Genomic DNA, 20515 nt, shown 5'->3' with positions numbered 1-20515 from the left:
CCACTGGTGTTCTCTGGAGGAAGAATTATGGTGATGAAAGATAAGTATGATAATATTTATAACATGTTATTTTCTGGATTATACTTTATTGAATGCTAAATCATGGAGTAAAACTAGCACTAGGAAATATTTATATTTCAGCATCTCAGCCCTAGCCATGCTTAGGTAAATAGGAGTTTCATAAATGAATGAATATGATCATGCTGCAATGTCCTTTCTAAACCTGGGCAAGCAGCAGTTTGAAACTGCACACAGGCAATGCAGTTCCCACTGGTCTGATGCACCCATTACCAGTTCCCCAGTGCTTACAAATCAGCTTTCTTAAATTAGGACTTTGTCTTTGTAAGTAAACCCTATCATTCTTCAGATGAAAATCTATTTGTATACCTTTTAGTGAAGTGTAAATTGTTTAAGGGAAAAGAATACTGCATCTTTATTATTGCCATCAGTCGTAAAACTGACACTTCATATTAGCACAGGCCGTTTGGGACCTACTTTGCAATCCAGCAATCAAAATCACTTTACATCCACAGTATTGTGATGATGATATACTCATAATTCCATTTGAAAATGCTTTTGGTTTCCCTGTCAGTTCTTATAACCAACAAATTCATTTTGTCATGGCAAGTAACTCCTTCTGCAGTGATGAACAATACAAAATTATTTGATGTTGTTCTGCTAAATTTCCTCTCCTTTTGTTTTGTATCAAGTCTTACTAAAAAAGAAAAAAAAGGTTAAATTTTTATTTAGTAATATAAATTCTTAGATCTTCCCTATCCTGTTTCTTTGGGTAGCAGTAGATGCAAGGAAAACAACAACTGGCTGGAAATTACTGAGAGAAATTAGCTTCCTATGGCTCAATTACTCATACTCTAGGTCAAGCAGTAGTTTGATGATAATATGCAATAATTAGTAATTTTCCAGTACTTTTATTTACAAAGTGAAGGCAGGCTTGTCTTCCTGATATAAAGGAGAGAAATTAGTGAACATAAATACTGAAAGATATAGCAAACTGAGCTCAAGAAAGGCTTGAAACTAGAACCTAATTTTCTGAATTTACAGTTTCAAACCCTTTACCACTAAACCCTCCCATCTTTATATTTCTATCATACTTCACAATACTATGTATTTAACATGATCACAGTGCTATATATGCATACAAATGCACAGATGTGTATATATCGTTTTAAAACACCATAACCAAAAAATGTGATTCTTCCTTTTTTTTATTTTTTTTTTTTTTTTTTCCTAGAGATGGGCAAAAAATGGGAAAAATTGTTGGAGACAATTTTTTTGTCAGGGAAATTCTGTCTGAAAAATTTGCAGTAATGAATATGTGAAAATTTTCCTTCGATTTTTGGGGCTGTAACTGTGTAGGTCTTCAGCCAACAAGCATTGGCAAGAAAATTCTACTTAGATGAAGACTGTGCCATAGACCTCCTCAGGTGATAATGCATTCAGTTCTGTTCACCTAATATTTTTTATTTGTTGCATAAGTATCATACTTAGGGAACCCTGATGGCATTAATGTTTTTTTCTGCAAGAACGTTATTTTCAAAATTATGCATTATGAGTCAATACAAATCTGACTGACAAATCTTTCCTGTTGCTGACAGTTTAAACAAATATCTGAGCTGAATGCCTGCAGTGGTATTTCAGAGGAAAGGTGGTCTGTGAATACGTATTGAAATGCTTGTCTATGACCCTCAAAGAAAGTTATTAATAAATCTGCATAAGAAAACACCCTTATTTTATGAAGGCTAATAATGCATTATGCTAATACATCTGCTGTTTACATGTCTCACAGCTGTTGGTGGACTTTGCTATTTGGTTCTTTTCCAATTTGTCTAACTCTCTGGCAGAAAAAAAAAATCACACTGCATAAGAGAGATGATGGATTAGAAAGGAACTTGGGGAATTCATGATCCCATGGTCAGAGAAGAAAATGACATGGGAGATTTTGAAGGAAGGAGCCTTTGCCCTTCCAGGAAAAGATGGAACTTCAATTGTTCAGATTTCACTTTTAATGAGAGTTTATCACTGGTTTATCTCATTCTTCCAGCTGGCATTTCTGTGTCACATCATCAGTCTTGGACTACTGCACTCACTAGGGACAAATGTAACATAATTGCTGTAAAAAAGAAGTTTCATTTTACTGCTTTCTTTAGAGGAATGTAAACAAAATTTTCTATGACACATTTTTTAGCTAGATAAATGGTACACCAGTATAATGCCCGACATCTTTGTCACCCGTTTGACTCTGAACAAGTTTGTTACAAACTGTGTATTTAAAACAGTGTTCAATATAAAATATGAGAGGATAAAGAAAATGTTAAGTTCAGGAGAATGAGTTCTGCCACTGACAGCTGTGGAGCTTCAGTTACAGCTGTATCAACTGATGCATTTCCAGTCTTACATTTATTTCATTAACAGGAAATGCCTGATCTGATGTTCCATTTTCTTGCTCCTGTACCTAACTTCCATGGTTATCAGCAGTCACGCTGTCACTGACACTCTATGAGTTTTCATAAGGAGACAAGGAGTTAAAGGATTTGCCTTTAAGACATCTAAACTTTAGAGTTGGATGGAAAAAGGAAAAATAATGTAGTTGTTTGAGCAGGTCTTTTTCCTGTAAAATATGTGACAGCAGGTTCTCTTTACTAAAGAGAAGAAATAAGTGGGAGGTGGGGGAAAGAATAATAAAAAAAAACACAGCAGAGAGAGGGAGAGACATCGCTACAGAATGGAAAGCAAAACAATTTCCCTTTTACTTCTAGGTAGCTGTTTTGTATGATGTGGTAATCTTTACAGGTCTCTGAAAACATTTTCTGCTCCTTTTTGCCTTTTTGGCTACTTGGAGCTGCTGATCACAGCTGATGGGTGACAGCAGAGGCAGACGGCAGCTAACAGGCAGGAGCTGACAGGTAACAGCTCACTTGTGACAAAAAACTTTCCAAGGAGCTCTGACTTACAAAATAGAGTTGCTCTCTGCTTTTGTATAAATGCATCATTTGATTTGTCTCAAAGCTGCATGGGCAGAACCACCCCTACAAAACTGGTTCTGGTCCTTTGTAATTTGGTTGTGATAATTAAAAATGGAATTCTCCCTATACCACAAGGTCATGCAGGTCTTTCATACACTTAAGATGGAAAAACATTCCTGTACAATGAAAATATTCCTTGTCCATGGAGACTTTCTGCTTGGACCCTCTTCTTGCTCTCATTAGGTAGGGATGACTGCATGTAGCAGCTAGAGGAGAAGCTTGTGAATCTGGTTCCTTGGGATTAGTTCTTGCTCTGCTTCATGTCATGTGGCTTGCTCTCCTCACAGGACTATGCTGTAATGTATAACTTACTCATTTGCCTGATAAGGAAGCAGGACGCTTTGATGAGGTCCTGGTGAATGCTGACTGCACTGAGACCCTCTGATATAAGGATCTGTAGAAATTCAGAGGGCTAACAGTATGAAAATGAACTGTTCGGTAACACTATCACTGTGAGAGAAACAAAAATCTAGCACTGTATCTTTCTTTTTGAGCTTTCCAGGTCATGATTTTTCACTTTTTTGCATTGTTTTTTGAAGGTAAACCTCCTTTTCTGTTCTTGCCAGGATATAATGCAAACTTACTTTGAGATAAGAAGTACTTAAATAAAAACCCAACATAGCTGAACTTTTTCTGTATGTCTTTACCAAAGAAAACCAACCTGACACAGCCATATGGTTGGAAATGAAGTGTGTATTCTCTTGAAATTCTCCCTCCTATGTACCTAATTTAGGTGAAAATTTCTTGGCTCAATAATGGATTTCCTGCCTGTTGTTTCTCTCACATCAGGAAACACTAGAAGTATACAGAGAATAAAAGTAATCAAAGGCTTGATGAATTTAATTTGGTAAAATGTGTGCTTATGGCATTCAAGAACCAAAATGTCTGGGAGAACAGAGATGTTTGGAAGAAGTTATTTGTGATTGAAAGATATGAATAAATGCAGGTTGGGAACTGTAAATCCAGGCTTAGAAAAAATGTTCAAATGACACCAGCATGAGAAGTGAACAACTTAAAGTTTTTAGGATTAGCTGGAAGACCAGGACACTACTGGAAATCTGGGAGGAGGGGTTGCTGCAGTTTTGCTTTTCATCTCTCACTTTCTTGTTCTGGGCCAAACAGCTTCATTATTTTTAATTCTTATTTTGTCTAGGTAGCTGTCTGAAAAAGGTTTGTATTCCATTTCCAGTTGCCTCTTGGACAGAACTGAAATACAATTAAACTGTTTAAACACAGGCCTTAGCATAACTCCAGTCTATGAGTTATCAGCTCTTTTACTGGTTTACTATATGCTCCTGAAGGCAGCAGATTATATTAATAAAAGATTGGAGTTTGTGTTGGTCAAGGAATTACACAGAAAACTTGCAGAGGTCATCCATGAATAATAATGAAGCACTGCATTCTTCTACTGAATGGTGTAATATCTCTTTTGGTGCAATATGTAAACTTTTGGGCTGTAAGGCAGTTTTTGTAGTTGACATCAGTTTTATGAAGTGTCAACATGGATTGAGCATATTTGGTTTCATCAGTATTTAGGACTGTCCTTTATGTACAGAACTGTTCATATTGGGGATCAAGACAAAAGAAGATACCACATAAAAATATATCTGTCATGTACAACTTTTTTGTAATTGTTTTGCAAAGTATTTGTTTTAATGCAGGAAGTCTGTAATCTCTGCTTTTCCACTCTTGGCTTGATGGCTTGAACCACCAAAGATGGTCCTGACTCTGCTGAATGGGAAGTGCAGATTTTTGCTAAAATACTTCACTTCTCAAAACAACCCTTAGGGGAAGCAATTATTTGCAAAGGGTTTTCCTTTCTTCAAAGCAGTATATGAAGTCAAGAGTGTTTTCAGCAAAGGTGGTGAACTAAATAAAACCCTTGTTAACCATGGAATTGTTTATTTTCCCTTTAATTTCTCTTTTTAGTTCCAAATCCCAGCACTTTGGCAAATAGTTTTTTATCTCTGGCAAACCTTCTTATTTGTCAATCTACCCTTAATGTGCAATGAATGGAAAGAGGAAGAGGAAGAGAAAGAGGAAGAGACAGAAAGAGGACAGATGTCTGAAAATTATTTTCAAACTTTGCTCAAAGATAGTCCTACTTTGTTCAAACATTTTTGGCCTTCTCCCCAGCATATCCTGATCCATACTTCAAAGCGTTTTAACATTTCAAAATGTATAGCCTCTGTACATTGTCTTGAGTACCAGTCAAGAATGGAAGATGCTACATTAGTAAATAATATTTTTTATATTAAAATACCAGCCATTGTTGGTTACATGGTGTTTGCAAATACACTGGAAACCTCAGTTTTGGCCCTTAATAGTTTATATTTAAAGAACTAACACTTTTTACAGGGGATCTAAAGTAAGTTCTCAAATTCATATTTAGGGAGAATATGATAATTGGTATTGCTGAAAAAACCCAGCAATTTATTTAAGCGCTTAGATTTAAATTTGGAATCTTATTTTCAGGAACTTATTATATACATAAAAAACTGAAATGAAAACCTCCAAAAAGCTCTGGACTGTGGAAAGTGAATTTTAAGGTGACAATCTCCTGTGAAAGATGTTCTACTGAATGAATCAGGGTGGAAGAAGATGGTGGCATTGGCCACAAAGGCAAAGAAATGAGGAATCAGAGATGCAATTTAGAGACCAGATTAGAGTTAATTTAGAGTTGATGTAAAATGAATCCTGATGTTCCTCTGGCATATCCATCCTGCTGGGGACTGGAAATAGCAAAGTCAAATGGGAGATGCTAATGCTGTAACTAAAGTATAAGGGTCAAGGCAAGTAAAAGAGGCACCAACCCAGTGTTTGAGACAATAACTTATTTCTTTTATACTATCCCTTTGCATGCTGAATAAATAAGTATATTCCAGATAATGGATTATGGTAGTTTTGGTTTATATCTGTGTCTCAGTGCGTGACTAATAGTAATGGGCTAATCTAGATCAGCTGCAGTGCAATATTTAATGTGCAGTTTGGCCTATAGTCTAATTTTTAAAATGAATTTGAAGGTACTATGTGCAAGTAATAACTGCTATAAAAAAGCTTTCAGATAAGAAATGAACTATTTTGATGTTTTGAGCCTAATGTGTGTAAAATCTTTTGGCAATTTAGAATAACACTTTCAGCTAATATGATTTTTATGATAAGGAGTTTAACCTCTTTTACCCTTGTTGGTGAAAATATGTGATATACCCCTCAAATAAAAAATAAAATGAAGATGGCAATCTTAATGGCTCTGTATTGTTTTGTATTGATCTTCGAATAGTACTTATTAGTACTAGGGTTTCCTTTCTAACCACCAAGGACAATGTAGTAACTTGTCAAAGTGATTTTTATGAAAACAAATAAATCTGAAATTTCTTTAATAAACTTCACTTTAAAGTGAAAGTAAGTGAAACAATTTTGTATTGATAAACTCATATCCTCCTGTTGGTTAACTATGAAGCAAGAGCACCACAAAATGTGGTGGCACAAATACTGGTCTTCACTAAGGATGCAACAGTCAAAATGAGAAGAGAAACAATATAAGGGAAAAACCTCTCAAAGTCAAACTTCAGAATCTAGGTAAGATCTAGGAAAATGTGCAAGTGTGGAATTCTTGAATATTTTTTAATGACCTCGCAAGTGTGGAATTCTTGAATATTTTTTAATGGCCTCTATTAATCATAGAAACACAGAATCATAGAAACACAGAATCATAGAATGGTTTTGGGTTGGAATGGACCTTAAAGATCACCCAGTTCCAATGCCCCTGCATAGGCAGGGACACATCCCACTAGACCAGGTTGCTCAAGGCCCCATCCAACCTGGTCTTGAAGACCTCCAGGAAGGAGGCATTAACTTTGATTAGAATTGCTTTTTAAATTTCAAAGGATAATTACAGAAAATTATGTCAGCAGTGACACACTCATAGAGCAATCTTCTCATATGAAACGGTCAGCAGGTTGAACAGGGCTTTCACTTACGCCTACTTTCATAAATAGCTCTTGATTTCTCATACAGCTCATATGGGTCAGGTTTTCGTGGATCAAAGGCCTCTGTTGAATCAGGAAATGAACTCCTGTGAAGAGTGGGTGGATAGGGAATATTCTGTGGCATAGCTGGAGCAGACAGGCTTGTTTGAGGGCTGCCTTGATTCTCCCATCGTTCCATCATCTGAAATAAAAACATACAGAGAATAGTGATGAACTTTTGCAAAAAATGCAACTTCCACAATGAGACCAAAGACAGTGAATTCAGTTGAACATGTTTTGTAAAATTAGCAAATCAGTTTTCTGCCTTTTAAGATGAAAGGTGATGTTTATTAAATGACCTGGTTAAATTTACTTGTTAATTTGTTGCTCATGGGAAGATGCCATCTTTCTCTGATAATATGATCCCATGAGGATTAGGGCCCAGATTTACCCCTGGAGCCTGTTGAGTGCCTCTCACAGAACGCAGTGAGTTATTGGAAGTTATTCAGCTAAAGGTGGAATCTGTGGGTCTGTGAAGATACAATCATCAGATTCATCAAAATACATAATGAAAAGCAGTGCTTGACAAAGAAGTGGCCAGACTGGGGAGCAAGTGAATGATCTTAATGGTGTCATCTTTGGAGAATGCATGAAAATAGCTAACTGCTTAGGGACAAGTAGATTATTGTAACTGTGAGCAGTATTTACAGCTTCCATTGAAGAGAAAGAAAAGAAAACCAAAGGGAAAATTATTACAGCAGGTATTTGAGCATCTAGTGATAACAAATGTTCAATGATAAAATACAGAAAGTGGTGAGAGAAAAGCAGGCATTAGTCTAATAGAGTCTTTTTCATTTCTTACTGTTTCTTTTTATATAAAAATTTAATTTGGCATCATCTAACCAATCTCCCAAGCACAGGATATCCTTTTCAACTCTACCAGACCATTTACAGGAGAAAAGTACACAGCAGTGTATTGTCAATGCATGAAAGCTACCTAAATCCAAGACTTCTTCAAGACATTGTGAGATCACTAAGGTTCTCATAAACCCATCAAGCCAGAAAGGAGATAATACGATAGATTGTGCAAAAGAGGAATTGGGGATCTACATGGTTCTTTTTGAAGGAGCTGGCTACTAATTAAATTGCTTTAGCAAATATATTTGAAAAGGCTAAGTTAAACAAAACAAAAATGCTTATCCCAGTAAACAAGTACTTGGATTTTCCTGTTGCCCCTCCTGACCAAAAGGTGGTAAAGTTTCAGGAATAATGTGTCCTCACACATAACGCAACAATCAGTTAATTACACCAAAATGACACTTGGAAACTGACTGTAGTTAAATACCACTGACTTTTAGCATTGTATCAGCAGAGCCTTGTCAAAGATGATTGCAGGTTTATAGCAAGTTTGCTCTACAAATGCTGTGATTAACCTTTGCCTTTTGTTCCTTGCATCAAAACTTTTTCACACCGTGTGTAAACTACAGATGTTTTAGAGTCCTCCTGGTGAAACACTCTGAGTAACTATCACTCTGCACATCCCAGGTGATCTGACACTTTTACCGTCATACTTCAAAATAAACAGAATATGGATACTGGTAATTTAAAGTTGTTGATGACCACATTCTTTATATAGTGTCATAATTCCAGCTGTGCTTCTGTCAGAGTTTCAGCAGTAAGTAGGGCCTGTTCATTAGAAACAATGAAAAAAAGAAAGATCTAGGCATCTCAGTCAATCACAGGATGTCTCTCATGCACTAGTATGCGTTAGGTATGACATTTAAGTTGAAAAAGGGAAGTATTAGTGCTGTGAACTGCTAACAATAAAGATATGGAATACTGCATTAAATATTAACTGATGTTGTTCAATAAAGACATTTTTTTGGGTTAGATAGAAAAGATAGAAATATGGATGTGATACAAGAGGGCACTATAGATAGCAGATCCTGTGCAGTTCAGTGACACATGGAGATACCTGACTTGTCATCAAAATAGCTTAGATACAGGAAAGTACCTAAGGCACCCCAGGCACCCTTTGTACTAAGATAAATTTACCCTCTATGTTGGGCAAATTAGCCTAGATGGCAAGTCACATGAATGTCACAAAAATAATTCTGCTGGCTCTTCTGGTTTTGAAGGGATTACCCAGGGTGTATATATTTACAATATATCATTGTGTCATGGAAGTGTAAATTCAAAGTCTCCAAAAACAACCTGATTGTGACTGCTATATCTGAAAAGGAAAGTAAAACTGGGCTCAATATAAGTTCCTTATGCTCAAGGAAAAGAATGGAGAATTATGTTTAGGTTTTACCTTCACTGAGGAATATGCAAAAGAATACAAGTCAGTGAAATGATTATCTCAACACTACAAAGTAGAAAGACATGTGGAGCCCTGTCTATCTAGCAGTGAATGTTACCAAATTTCTTGGGCAGTGTCAGAGAAATAGAACACTTACCTTTTTCAAAATGTGAAACTGAATAAAATTAAAAGATTTAAAGAAAGATTTAAAAACAGAAAAGAAAATATAATTATATTTGATGAGTAAACTTTTCCCTGGAGGAAGGACAAGAAACTGGAGGTCAATTGGCAAAATCCTACTGGATTCTATATGTATAATTCTTGCTTGCTGGTTAGCTCTAAATCTTCAAGTGTGAAGTTAAAAACCACCAAAATGTTCATATTTGTGGGTAATACTGCTAACATAGTTACATAAAAAGATAAACTCAAAGGGAATTGTATCTTCCACACCCATATAAATGAGTTGAACAGTCACATAGTATTTTGCAATGTGAATTACTATAACACTAGCTCACATATGAAGAAGGCACTCTTGGAAATGCTTAAGCCTGGTGTCAAGGGCAAGGCATCAAGTCTAAGTAGGGGTAATGGTTTGGTGATATTGCACAAGTTTGTTTTGCACTAATCATATTGTATTACCTATGTAATAGGTAATGTTACATATGTATTACCTATGTATATATATAACATGCCCTATATACATTAAAATAACAAAACAAACCAACACAGGAAATTTCTGTCAGCCTAAGTTACTCTGGGATGTTGAGCACACTGAGATGCAGTGCGCACCATCCCTGAGCTTCTGCCTCCTCTTCCACCTATGGACTGTGGTCCTGTTTTTGCTTTGAAGAATGGTGGGTGCTTCTGCCCTGTATGGCCAGAGGGGCAAGGGAGCAGCAGGAGACACCCAAGCAGAACAGAAACCTGGTTTTGGGCCATCAAGAGTTTTTCTTCCCTGTTACACACATACAGGTGGTGTTGGAAAGGCTTTCTAAACTTCCTGGTGCTGGCCTTACAGCTTCAGACAGCCTGCGGACATTCTGCTTCAGGGGCACTTCGTTTCAATCTTCTCTTCAAGCCTTGGGCACTAAAAATTTATGCCTAATTGTATCTCTAGTTAAAGGGGTGACAGAGGAATGCACACTACCTTAACTTGATTAATAATTTGTAAACTCTCTTGCTGAGACTACCCCAATCTACACTAGTTGTGAATGGCTAGCTTGCATGCAGGTGCAGTATCAATGCTGATATATTATTCTGGGAGCCTTGGTCTCCTTCAGATTATTATATGAAAACCTGCAATACTCAGGTAGTTACTCTAGATTCTGATTATTTGCAAGTGCTACTTGAGTATGAAGTACTACATTCTTTATATAACAAAACTCCGTGGACTATCATCATCAATATGCTAGTATTTATATATTTGATATGTATGTAAAGAGGGTGAACCCTGATGGTACGAAGTCTTTGAAAATCGATCTTCAAAAAGCAAGTTCCAAGATTTCTATTACATTACTTTCTACCTGAGATTAAAAGTTGAATGTCCCAGTCATACAGGAACCTGAAACTAGTGAGAGGAAGCTAGCCCTTAAAAGTCAGGTCTATTTTCACTTTGATGAATAAATAAACTTAAGTGACACTTACTCCAGTGTATTACACCCATCCGCTAGCCTTTTGAATCAAAAGCACAATGAGATGAAGCAGTCTGATGAAGATGCATCAGCTGATTTGTTAATTGCTGTTTGTACTTGGCAAGCTACAAAAGTTATTTTTGTATGCATTAAACATGCCATGATCCAATATGAGAGGACGTGTAGTTGTCTGGATTCAAAATGTCAACCCTCAACCAAAATTAGAAAGCTGTAAGTATTTAAAAAAACCACATTGCTATTGTTATTCCTATTGCTCTTACAAGCCTGCAAGCAGAGTCAGGGCTCTCTTTACCTCTGCACACCTATGTTGAGAGATATACAGTATTTTAAGGTCTTTATACTTTAAATAAGTCAAATTAAAACCAAATCTCAAACCAAGCCAAGCAACTAAAAATAGTAGATTATGATTTTGTTTTACCCTGTGAATGTTGTCTTCAAAAAAGATTATCATGTGGCATCAGTAGGATAGATACAGTCATTGCTTACAGTCTTACAGGAGTCTCCATACTTTAGGTTTAATGTCAAAATGATAGAAACACAGACCTGTTGGTTAGACCTCAGTCAGTTAGCTAGTCCAAGCTCTCATTTGAAGTGTCACTATTTCCAGGTCCAGATCTACTAATGCAAGGAAGGATAACAGTTGCTTTAGAGATGTTAAGCTCAATGTACTTGTAAACCAGAAAAAAATGCCTGTGGTCCACTGCAAAGAGATTGCCAATAAGGCCAACTAGACAGGCCTCACTGCTGGAGTCTTCTGCTGCCTTCTCCTTCAGACCCCTCATTTTTGAGCCACTATATTTCTGGTTCTTGACACCCATCTTAACACCAAGATGTTCCTTTCTCCAAAGTGCTGCTGGCAGACCCCAAATCAACAGATCTGCAGAGCTTATAAAGTGAGGCCACCCCTGATGCTGTCTCACTTAGAGTTGGGGCACTGCTGAGAGGTGTCTCATGAGCTGGGAACAGGAACATTAGATGAAAGTCTATGGAAATTTGCTTTGAAAGATAGTCATCTTATGAACTCAATGTGTATAATTTTGAAAGGCAACTTACAGGCTTTGGAGTTTTCCATGGAGAAAAGAAACCTGAAATAGACAAAAAGTAAAGTTAGCAGATTTTTCTGGTGCTTGAAGTGGAGGCTCAGTGGTGTCCGTGCTCCCGTTCTCATTCAAGTCTCCAGGTAGCACTTATAACACTGATATACATAAAAATTCTCTACACATAAGGAGTGAAAACACAAAACACGGGATAATTTCTAAGAAAAAACACACACATAAATATATATATATATATGCATATATATATATAGATGCAAGTGGAGCTATAGAGATCATTGCCATACTTTACGAACAGCATGGGATTCAGTTGAAATTAAAATAACTTAAGAAAAGGACTTCCAATTGTCTTGGTGGACATTGGATAAGACATGACATGAACTAGTATTGATGTGTCAAATGCAGTCGCACCTTTAAGAAGAAGCAATTCAGAAAATCCCATCAACAAAACTTAATGATACAAGAGAGTTTTTTTAGAAGAAAAGCCTGGAGAAAAAGAACTGTTTCATCAGTCTAGGTAAGGTAGCCGAGCCTTGGGAGGGTTGCTTGTTTTGATACTGTCCTGTCTTTTTGTCATAGTTAGTAAGAGATCAGACACGACTACCTCATCTACACCACTAGTTATCTCCTTTTCCTTGGTTACCTAGTTTCCTTGGTTTCCTAAGTTACTGACTTAACTTGCTTTAGTGACTTTCATGAATTTCAACTAGTGTAGCTTAGAAATATTTAAAACTCCAGATATGTCCTTTTCATAAAAGGATTTAATTTGAAAAACTCATTGTAAACACTGTTCCTACCTTAAGCAGAACAAAGTTAAAAAGCTTACAGCACATTAAATAAAAAGAAACCTTTCAAGGGACATTGGGTCAATTCTTTAAAAATACCAGCTTTCAGCATAGCTTTCATTAAAACACTCATTCTCAGTTCAAGAAGAGCTAAAAAACAAACAAACAAACAAAAGCTGTGGACCTTCCTAAGTAAGATTAAAAGCTAGTAACAGAGTTCGTTTGTTTTGTCACAAACAGATATGGAAACATGATAGGAAGGCTGCTCTTTCATTCAAAAGTGAGTTAAGCTGTAAGAGTAGTACTGACTTCATTATCTCTTTTTCTAAGGTCAGTCTAGAAAGAAATTAAAATCATATGATCAGTAGGGAAAACTTCTATAGACAAATTAGAACAGGAATTATACTTGTACACAATTAAAATTGTGTGTCTACACACAATTTGTACTTAAGGTTTCTAGAATTCAGTTATCAAGTGGTATTTTTGTCTGCTGTGATACCTAATTCATTTAGACTGAAAAAATATTGGTGCAAAAAACCAACAGAGCCTTTTACAGAGCAACACTGGCTGTTTTGTAATGCTGATGTAGAAGCTGATAGTGCTTTTATGCAAACAGCATTTTGGGAGAAGAAAACTTGGAAAGGTTTACGTTTACTGAGTCCACAGTGTCTGAATAAAAACTGCTATATTAAAAGTACACAGATTTCTTTCCAGCTGCAAATTCAAGACTACAGAACAGGCAGATAGATCTGGCTTGTACATCACACTCCGTATTAAAGATTCAGTAGTAGAAAGTTATTTAATAACTCCTTGGGTGGCAGATGGCTACCTTTTTAAAAACAGCTATTTTTCTGTTTCACTAATAAGAATGACAGTTAAAAATATAAAAGCTAAAGATAATATTTAAAGCTTGTGAGAAGGTTTACTGAAAGGTATTTCACATCAACTTACTACACTGAGTTGGTGTTTGGAAAATACTGCTACAGGTAACACCCCATTGGTAGTGGTGCACCTTCCAAAACATACTGTCAGCAAAAATTACTCCAGGTCTATCTGAAAGGTACTTATAAATGAAATAGGCAATGACATATACAACAAGTGAAGTTTTGTTCAAAAAATGCCTCAATTAAAAAAATTCAACGATTCACCCAAAGAAGGAGAACTTGGACTATTTAGCTTGAAGGCTACAGGCATAGACTGCAACATACAAATGACAACATCTACATTTAAAAAAAAAAAAAAAGAAAAAAAAAAGGGTTATATTTATTCACAGCATGAAATTATGTTAAGATAACTAACTGATATATGATGCCACAGAAATAAAAGATCCAAAGCAAGATTTTTTAAAAGTTTTGGATTTCCATATGTGTACAAAAGCATGTTAGAAGCTAAAACCTCTACAGGTAACAAACCTTGGAACTGATATTGAAATCCATTCTTCAGATTTAAATCCAGTTATTAGACCAAGACCTCATGTAAGATGTGATGGTTTCTCACCTGTGCCAAAGACTAGGTGCTAGACTTAACAGATTAACATCTAGTTCCATAAAGCAAATCCTATCTTATATCTTTTAGTATTACCTCACACAACACCTGTATTCTCAGCAGAATTAAACACCCTTTTCCCCAAACTAACCAAAATTGACCTTCAAACAATGTATGGCATTATCAGTTATTCAACAGGAGATTGATTATGGATGATTGTTGTGAACCAAAGGTCCAGAATTAACACTAGTATTTAAATACAAGCAACCCTTGCTGCACATTCAAGAACTGAAGAATATAATGCATATGTAGTACATTTCAAGTGTAACAGAAACTTCACATGAGAAAGCTTAAACCCAAATGCACTTTCCTGTGTACTCTGCATGATCCCTTCTAACTTTCACCTAAATACTGTTCTGCATAAGTATGGGACTAAATACCCTACACGTAGAACACTGAGGCTGGGAAGGTCACTTGAAGAGTATATATTAATAGTGTGAATTTAGTGCATACTCTGCAGTGTTGGCCTTCTGCAGCCAGATTTACAGCTTGAAATGAGAAACAGTGGATTTTCACTTTGTGTGACATTACACCACCACATTTTCCCTTGGCTTTCTGGCACTGGTTCAGTACATGCTGTGAGTATTCCCCACCAAAGGCAGTGGGACCCCAGCAGACTGTCATCAGTTCAGTACTGATTTAAAGTCAAGACTCAAAATTGTTCTCCAAAGACTGCAATGTTCAACTTCTGCTCAACCTTCTAATCAGTTCACATCTAACTAGGCACACATATTGGATAAGCTCTTATAACTCCTTATCCCAGTTCTAGTTTTCCACTTCTCCGCCTCAAACTCCCAACTCCCTACTGTCCAACTTGTGACATCTTCTATAAAAAATGGGTAGCTGAGAATATTATATAAACATCCTCACTCTCATATTCATGTGCACTTTTAAAATGTGAAATAATAAAAGCCAACTTAGATCCACCCAAGAAACTTCATGCAGCCTGTTCTTCCTATGAGCGGCTTTCTGCTCTCCCATGTGTCTGGCAGCCATCTCTTCTCATAATAGCTTCACCACTTGGCTCACTTTCTTAAGACTGCTCTATCTTTCTATGCATTTTAAACAAGTCTTTATTAAAACTCCTAAAGGCAATAGTACAGGTCTGAATTAGTTTTGGAAAGGAGACTGGGATTACTGTCTTGTGCCAAAGAGCAACCACCACCACTCAGCCAGATGCTGGCAGGAAAATACTATGGTCACCACTTAGTGCAGTGTAATGTAACGTGTAAGCATGGGAGGATAAAATACATAACCTGATATACTTCTCCAAAGTTAGTTTCGAGAATATAATGATGTATTTTTCAATGTTGGCCATTTAAAGTCTAATAAGGTACAGCAGCTGGTGGCCAACACATTTATTCAAATTTTGTTATATTTTAAATAAACAAAATGCGGTAAAGTAACAACCATATGTATTTTTAAAATCAGAATTACATTTTTCTCATAAAACAATGTTCAAAAAATTATTTTTTACATTGCTTTGAAATTATATTTACCACCTTCCAAAATGAGCTTCTCTGGAAATCAGAGCTGTCATGTTTTAACTTTACAAAAAAACCCAACTAGTAACAGAAATCAGAATTTGGATTCAAGTGTATTTGTGGGAGAAAAATATTTTTTTCATTTTTTCATATCAAGGCAAATTCCAGCTTCAGTTTACTGTACTTCTCCTTTTCAATGAAGATATCCTACAACAAAACACAAATCACATCACACATATCTATTCCTTCTTACATACAGATTTAAGTATGCTTTTGTAAAATATGCTTACAGATTGCACATGCCTTACACTTCAGGCAGTTTTTATCGTTAGAAAGCTTAGTTTTCTGAAAGCAGCTTATCAGACAGGACATAGAGAATTTTCAAGAGAGACCCTGATTGGTTTTTTGTTTGCTCATTTCTTCTGGGTTGTTTGCTTTTTTTTTTTTTTTTTTTTTTTTTTTTTTTTTTCCCAGTAAAAACTCTGAATTTGGCATATTCCGAAATGTCAGCAATAAAAAACCAACAGCCTTTGGTTATCAGTCTGCTGGCAGGTGCATGCATTTTTGCTACATTTCTTTCTTCATTATTCTTTTCCACTAGACAATTTCCTCACTATTTTCATTGATTCCTAGAAAAGTTAAGACATTTTAAAATCACAAGTAACTAACACAGCTGTTGCCAAACCACAGGATGTAACAATGTTCCCCTCTGTGGTAGAAGTGTATTTGTAATTAAACTGAAGCCTGGGAACAGTTTTTTTTCTGTAGTGAAGGTGTGCAGTAGTGCTGCAGGGACAAACTCAATGGTGACACAGATAAAGCCTTTTCATCCAAAGCAATGTTCAGGACACATCAATTTCCCTCCACATCACTTGTCCCACTGATCATACGCCAAGCGTTTTGCCCACTGGCTTTTGCTTTCTAAATTTTTGGTGTGCTGTACAACCCTTGCTGCATATGGCTTCCTAAGCAAAGCTGGCCTGAGCTCATGTAGATGCTTGGAAGTCAATGAACAGATGGCTGATGATCACTCCCACAACATTAACTGACTCAATGGGCATCTTATCAATGTCCATGTGACAACATTTCATTTCAGTAAAAGTTTTTCCTTTCAAGAAAAGTTACCGTATAAATTTACTGTAGCAGTAGTTTTTTTTCCCTGTGCTTTTTCTTCCTCTTACTTAGATCCCTGAGATGTCTATCAATTGCCTACACCGGGGCCTCAGTTGCAGAGGTGTCAAATACCCATCAACTTCAAATGAATGTGAAAGTGGATAACTTTTCTGAGAGTTGAGACTCTCTGTATACACCGTCAGCAGGATGCAGGGAACTGCTTCTTACCATTCACGGTACATCTGGCTCCTCCTTCTGTCTGTTTGCCTTCTGTTGAGCTGTGCTAAATGTGGTTGGATTAGGTGCACAAAGCTCAAGCTACAGTTGGGCTCAATCATTAATATGCAAAATGTCCAAAAATACTGGTGGGAGGGATAATGTTGGCATTTTTTTTTGTGTGTACATAGAACAAATAGCATTAATTCAAGAATACTTCAAATATTTTCTCTTTTTCAGGAAAACAAATCCAATTAATATGAACAAGTAAATTCAAGTAATTTATATACTGCAGTAACCAAAATCTAAAAGGAAACAATGAATTAAAATTGATGGAAATAATACTTATGAAAACAAGTTTAAAAGTTTGAATTAATCATGCCATATTTAAATTATCAGATGATGTATAGGGAATTAGTAGTTCTATTTCTAATAAAATCCATCATTACCACATAGTATTTTTTCAAATGTCCATCTTTTTCAAATGCCTTTAAGTATTGAGCTCTTACTCTAGCAATGTCAAAAAGCTGAATTACCTTGAAATAAAGAGTAGGTGTAAGAAGGCTGGGAGCTCTAGCTCTTCAAGCACAGTTAGCTAGTCCTGTTGTCAGCTCTCCTTCAGTGATGCTGCCATACTGTGCAGGATCCGTTTGGTCTTTGGTTGGGATGACACCCAATGCAATGGGTCAAAAACCAACACGTCCCTTATCAGAGTGAGAAGAATGACTCACCATGTTTGGTCAGCCCCACAACATTGTAAATGGCAAGAGCCAGTGCCTTTTCCCTTGCAGCAGGCTACACGCTGGCAGCATGGTGAGTAACGCCTGTAGCACTGGGCTGCATTGAGATGAAGGCTGGTTACAGTCATCAGCTGTCATATCCAGAGCAGGTTCAGATTAATAAAACTGTTAAGTAGGTCTGTCTTCCTCAGGACAACATACATATGCCCAGATGTTATTAAACAGTTTTGCCTGAATGAGACTTGCAACAGCACCAGCTGATCCCCAGCCATTGCTTGTGGTAGCATTTTGCTTTATGCTCCACTACTCCACTGCTCCTGAGCTCAAGCCAAGCATGTCTACTACAGAAGTAGTGCTCCAGTTCAAATCAACACTATTGTTCACTCTCTTTGGTCTACTACACCTTTGGAAAGTAACTCCAAAGAATGAATACATTCCTGCCTACACATAATCACTCCATGAAGGTGCAAGGCAAAGAGTAATCACAGTTCACAGAAAGGTGAGCTGGATTTCTAGACCCCGTTGGTGTACCACCTTCTGTGGCTTATCTCTTCTCCAGGTGACTTGGGGGCATCATGAGTCCAAGTCTATATTTCTTTGCTTCAAACTTTCAGATTTCTTGATGAGTAGCATGAAGTACAAGAAGGAGAGGTTTATCAGAAGTGATATGGAGGGAGAGGAGTACCTTGGGAAATTAGATCTGATCTCATCTCACTGAAGTCTATAGAACTGAGACAAAAACTTAACTGATTGTGGGATCAGACACTAAAGCAATATTCAACCTTTTATACATAGGAGCACTTTTTGTGTGGTTCATGATGTTTCACTGACCTAGCCTTCTTAAGCAACAATTTTTCAATAATAATTAGATTGTCACAAATAATCAGAAAAAGGAGAGCTATTGAAAGTAATGAATGATAAAAGTTCCTGTTGTTCAAGCTGGGACCCTTACCAGTCACCTATGCCTATGAGAATTTCCTCTAAAATACATCAGAGAATCTCAAGCTACCACTAAATTTTCACTTTCATGAATAGCAAAGAGTCTGTGTTAGTGAGAAAGCAACAATCAGAAAAGGTCAGAAGCTGGCACAGTAATGAGTTCATTTACATTCTAATGGACATACAGCTATTTATTTTGCTTGGCTGCTGCAGCTCTGTGAATTGCTTATCAGTCAGAGACTTAAAATAATTTATAAAACTAGAAAAAACCACCAAACTAAATACCACCTCTTTCTGATTAATCTGGATGTGAAACAGAGAATTTCTGGATCATAGCTAAAATAGCTCAGAGGCAAATGCAACACTGTCAGTGACAGTTTTTGATGCTTAAATATATTACAGTTGGGAAAAATACCAAAAAATCTCTACAATATCTGGAAATGAAAAATACTTTTTTGGAACAAGTAGCTTTGAATGTGGTCAACAAGAGTAGATCATTATTTTTGACAAAGTATGACACTAAACACATTTGGAGTGTCTCATTGGGTGACACTTTTACATTAACTTTCTTCTCTTTTCTGGCCCCTATTACAAGAATAGTGTTACACTGTTACAGATTTATCTCCTTGTTGTTAGCAAACCATGTTATCTGAAGGACAGCCATGTCTTGGAATAGAGATATAATTCAGAACAGATTTTACTGGGACAACTTGACTTGGAGTAGAAAAAGATGCCTTAAAGATACCTTTTGGAATGGAGGAAGAGCCTTGTTTTTTGTATTTTACCACAGTTCATGCTGGAAGTTCAAATCCTTACATCCATATATCCTGCTTTAGGATTTGCAACTGCAAGTAGTACTAGATGAACTGCTTCTTTCCTCACTGATGCCCATAATATATGTATTTTATGCAAATAATAGCCCAATTAGGAAAAGTCTGCATGCCTAGGTACTAATGCGTCACGAGTGGAGAAAGATCTCAGGAGTTTGCTCATAGGTTGTAAACTCTGACATCACCTTGAAAAGGTCGAGGTTATTTTCCTGTACAGAGAAGAAAAATAATCTTTTTTTTTTTTTTGGCAGAAAGAAATTTTCCCTGAAGAATCTCCAGTTTTGTTCATGTGTGCTGTCCAATGACTGCTGCTAAAATCAGTGTTTCATATGTCCAGGTTAGGGACTGCACTCTCCGCTGTACTGCCCTAATACTACAAGAGCTATTAATGCCAGTAATGCATCATCTTGGGCAAACATTGCTGCAATCAACTCTCTCCAAGTGTAGTAGACACAGTAAGGTGAAAAGACTCATATATGCCACACAGTGAATGAGTAACATAATGTAGAATATAGTCTTCAGAGTCCTGACAGCTCATGACTTGCTTCTAGAAGGGTCTGCAAGTGTTGCCATAGCCATAGAGACTTGGTATGCTTGCTAAGAACACGTCTGACAGCTCAGCCTGGCTTTACTGAAGTTAATTTAAGCTTCAAAAGTAAGTTCAGGAATACTGCATTGAATTTGCAGAGCTCTCTGACAGTCAGAAACTCTGCCTAACTATGCCAGTGTCTTGGCTCTTTCATGTGTTTAGAATCTGCTCCCATTTAAGCTTTTACACTTTCTAAGCACATTAGAGAATTCTCAGTTTACATTATGGCATGTCACTTCGATGAATATCAAGA

At 36.6% G+C, this 20515-nt stretch overlaps 1 protein-coding gene across 2 annotated transcripts in view; it reads right to left on the bottom strand.

Annotated features, from left to right (window-relative positions):
* MAGI2 (membrane associated guanylate kinase, WW and PDZ domain containing 2) overlaps positions 1–20515 on the bottom strand; it is a 746179-nt gene that overhangs the window by 80333 nt on the left and 645331 nt on the right. For both annotated transcript variants that reach the window (XM_010001790.1, XM_010001791.1), the window contains exons 11-12: positions 12020–12051; positions 7025–7214 (exon numbers count right to left, since the gene is read on the bottom strand). In XM_010001790.1, coding sequence (XP_010000092.1) covers positions 7025–7214; positions 12020–12051 — 222 coding nt within the window. The remainder of the gene's footprint in view (positions 1–7024; positions 7215–12019; positions 12052–20515) is intronic.

The sequence above is a fragment of the Chaetura pelagica genome, unplaced genomic scaffold (genome assembly GCF_000747805.2).
Source record: "Chaetura pelagica isolate M959 unplaced genomic scaffold, ChaPel_1.0 scaffold137, whole genome shotgun sequence".
Lineage (NCBI taxonomy): Eukaryota > Metazoa > Chordata > Aves > Apodiformes > Apodidae > Chaetura > Chaetura pelagica.
The sequence above is the reverse complement of the archived record's forward strand: the minus strand, read 5'-3'. Positions and strand labels throughout refer to the sequence as shown.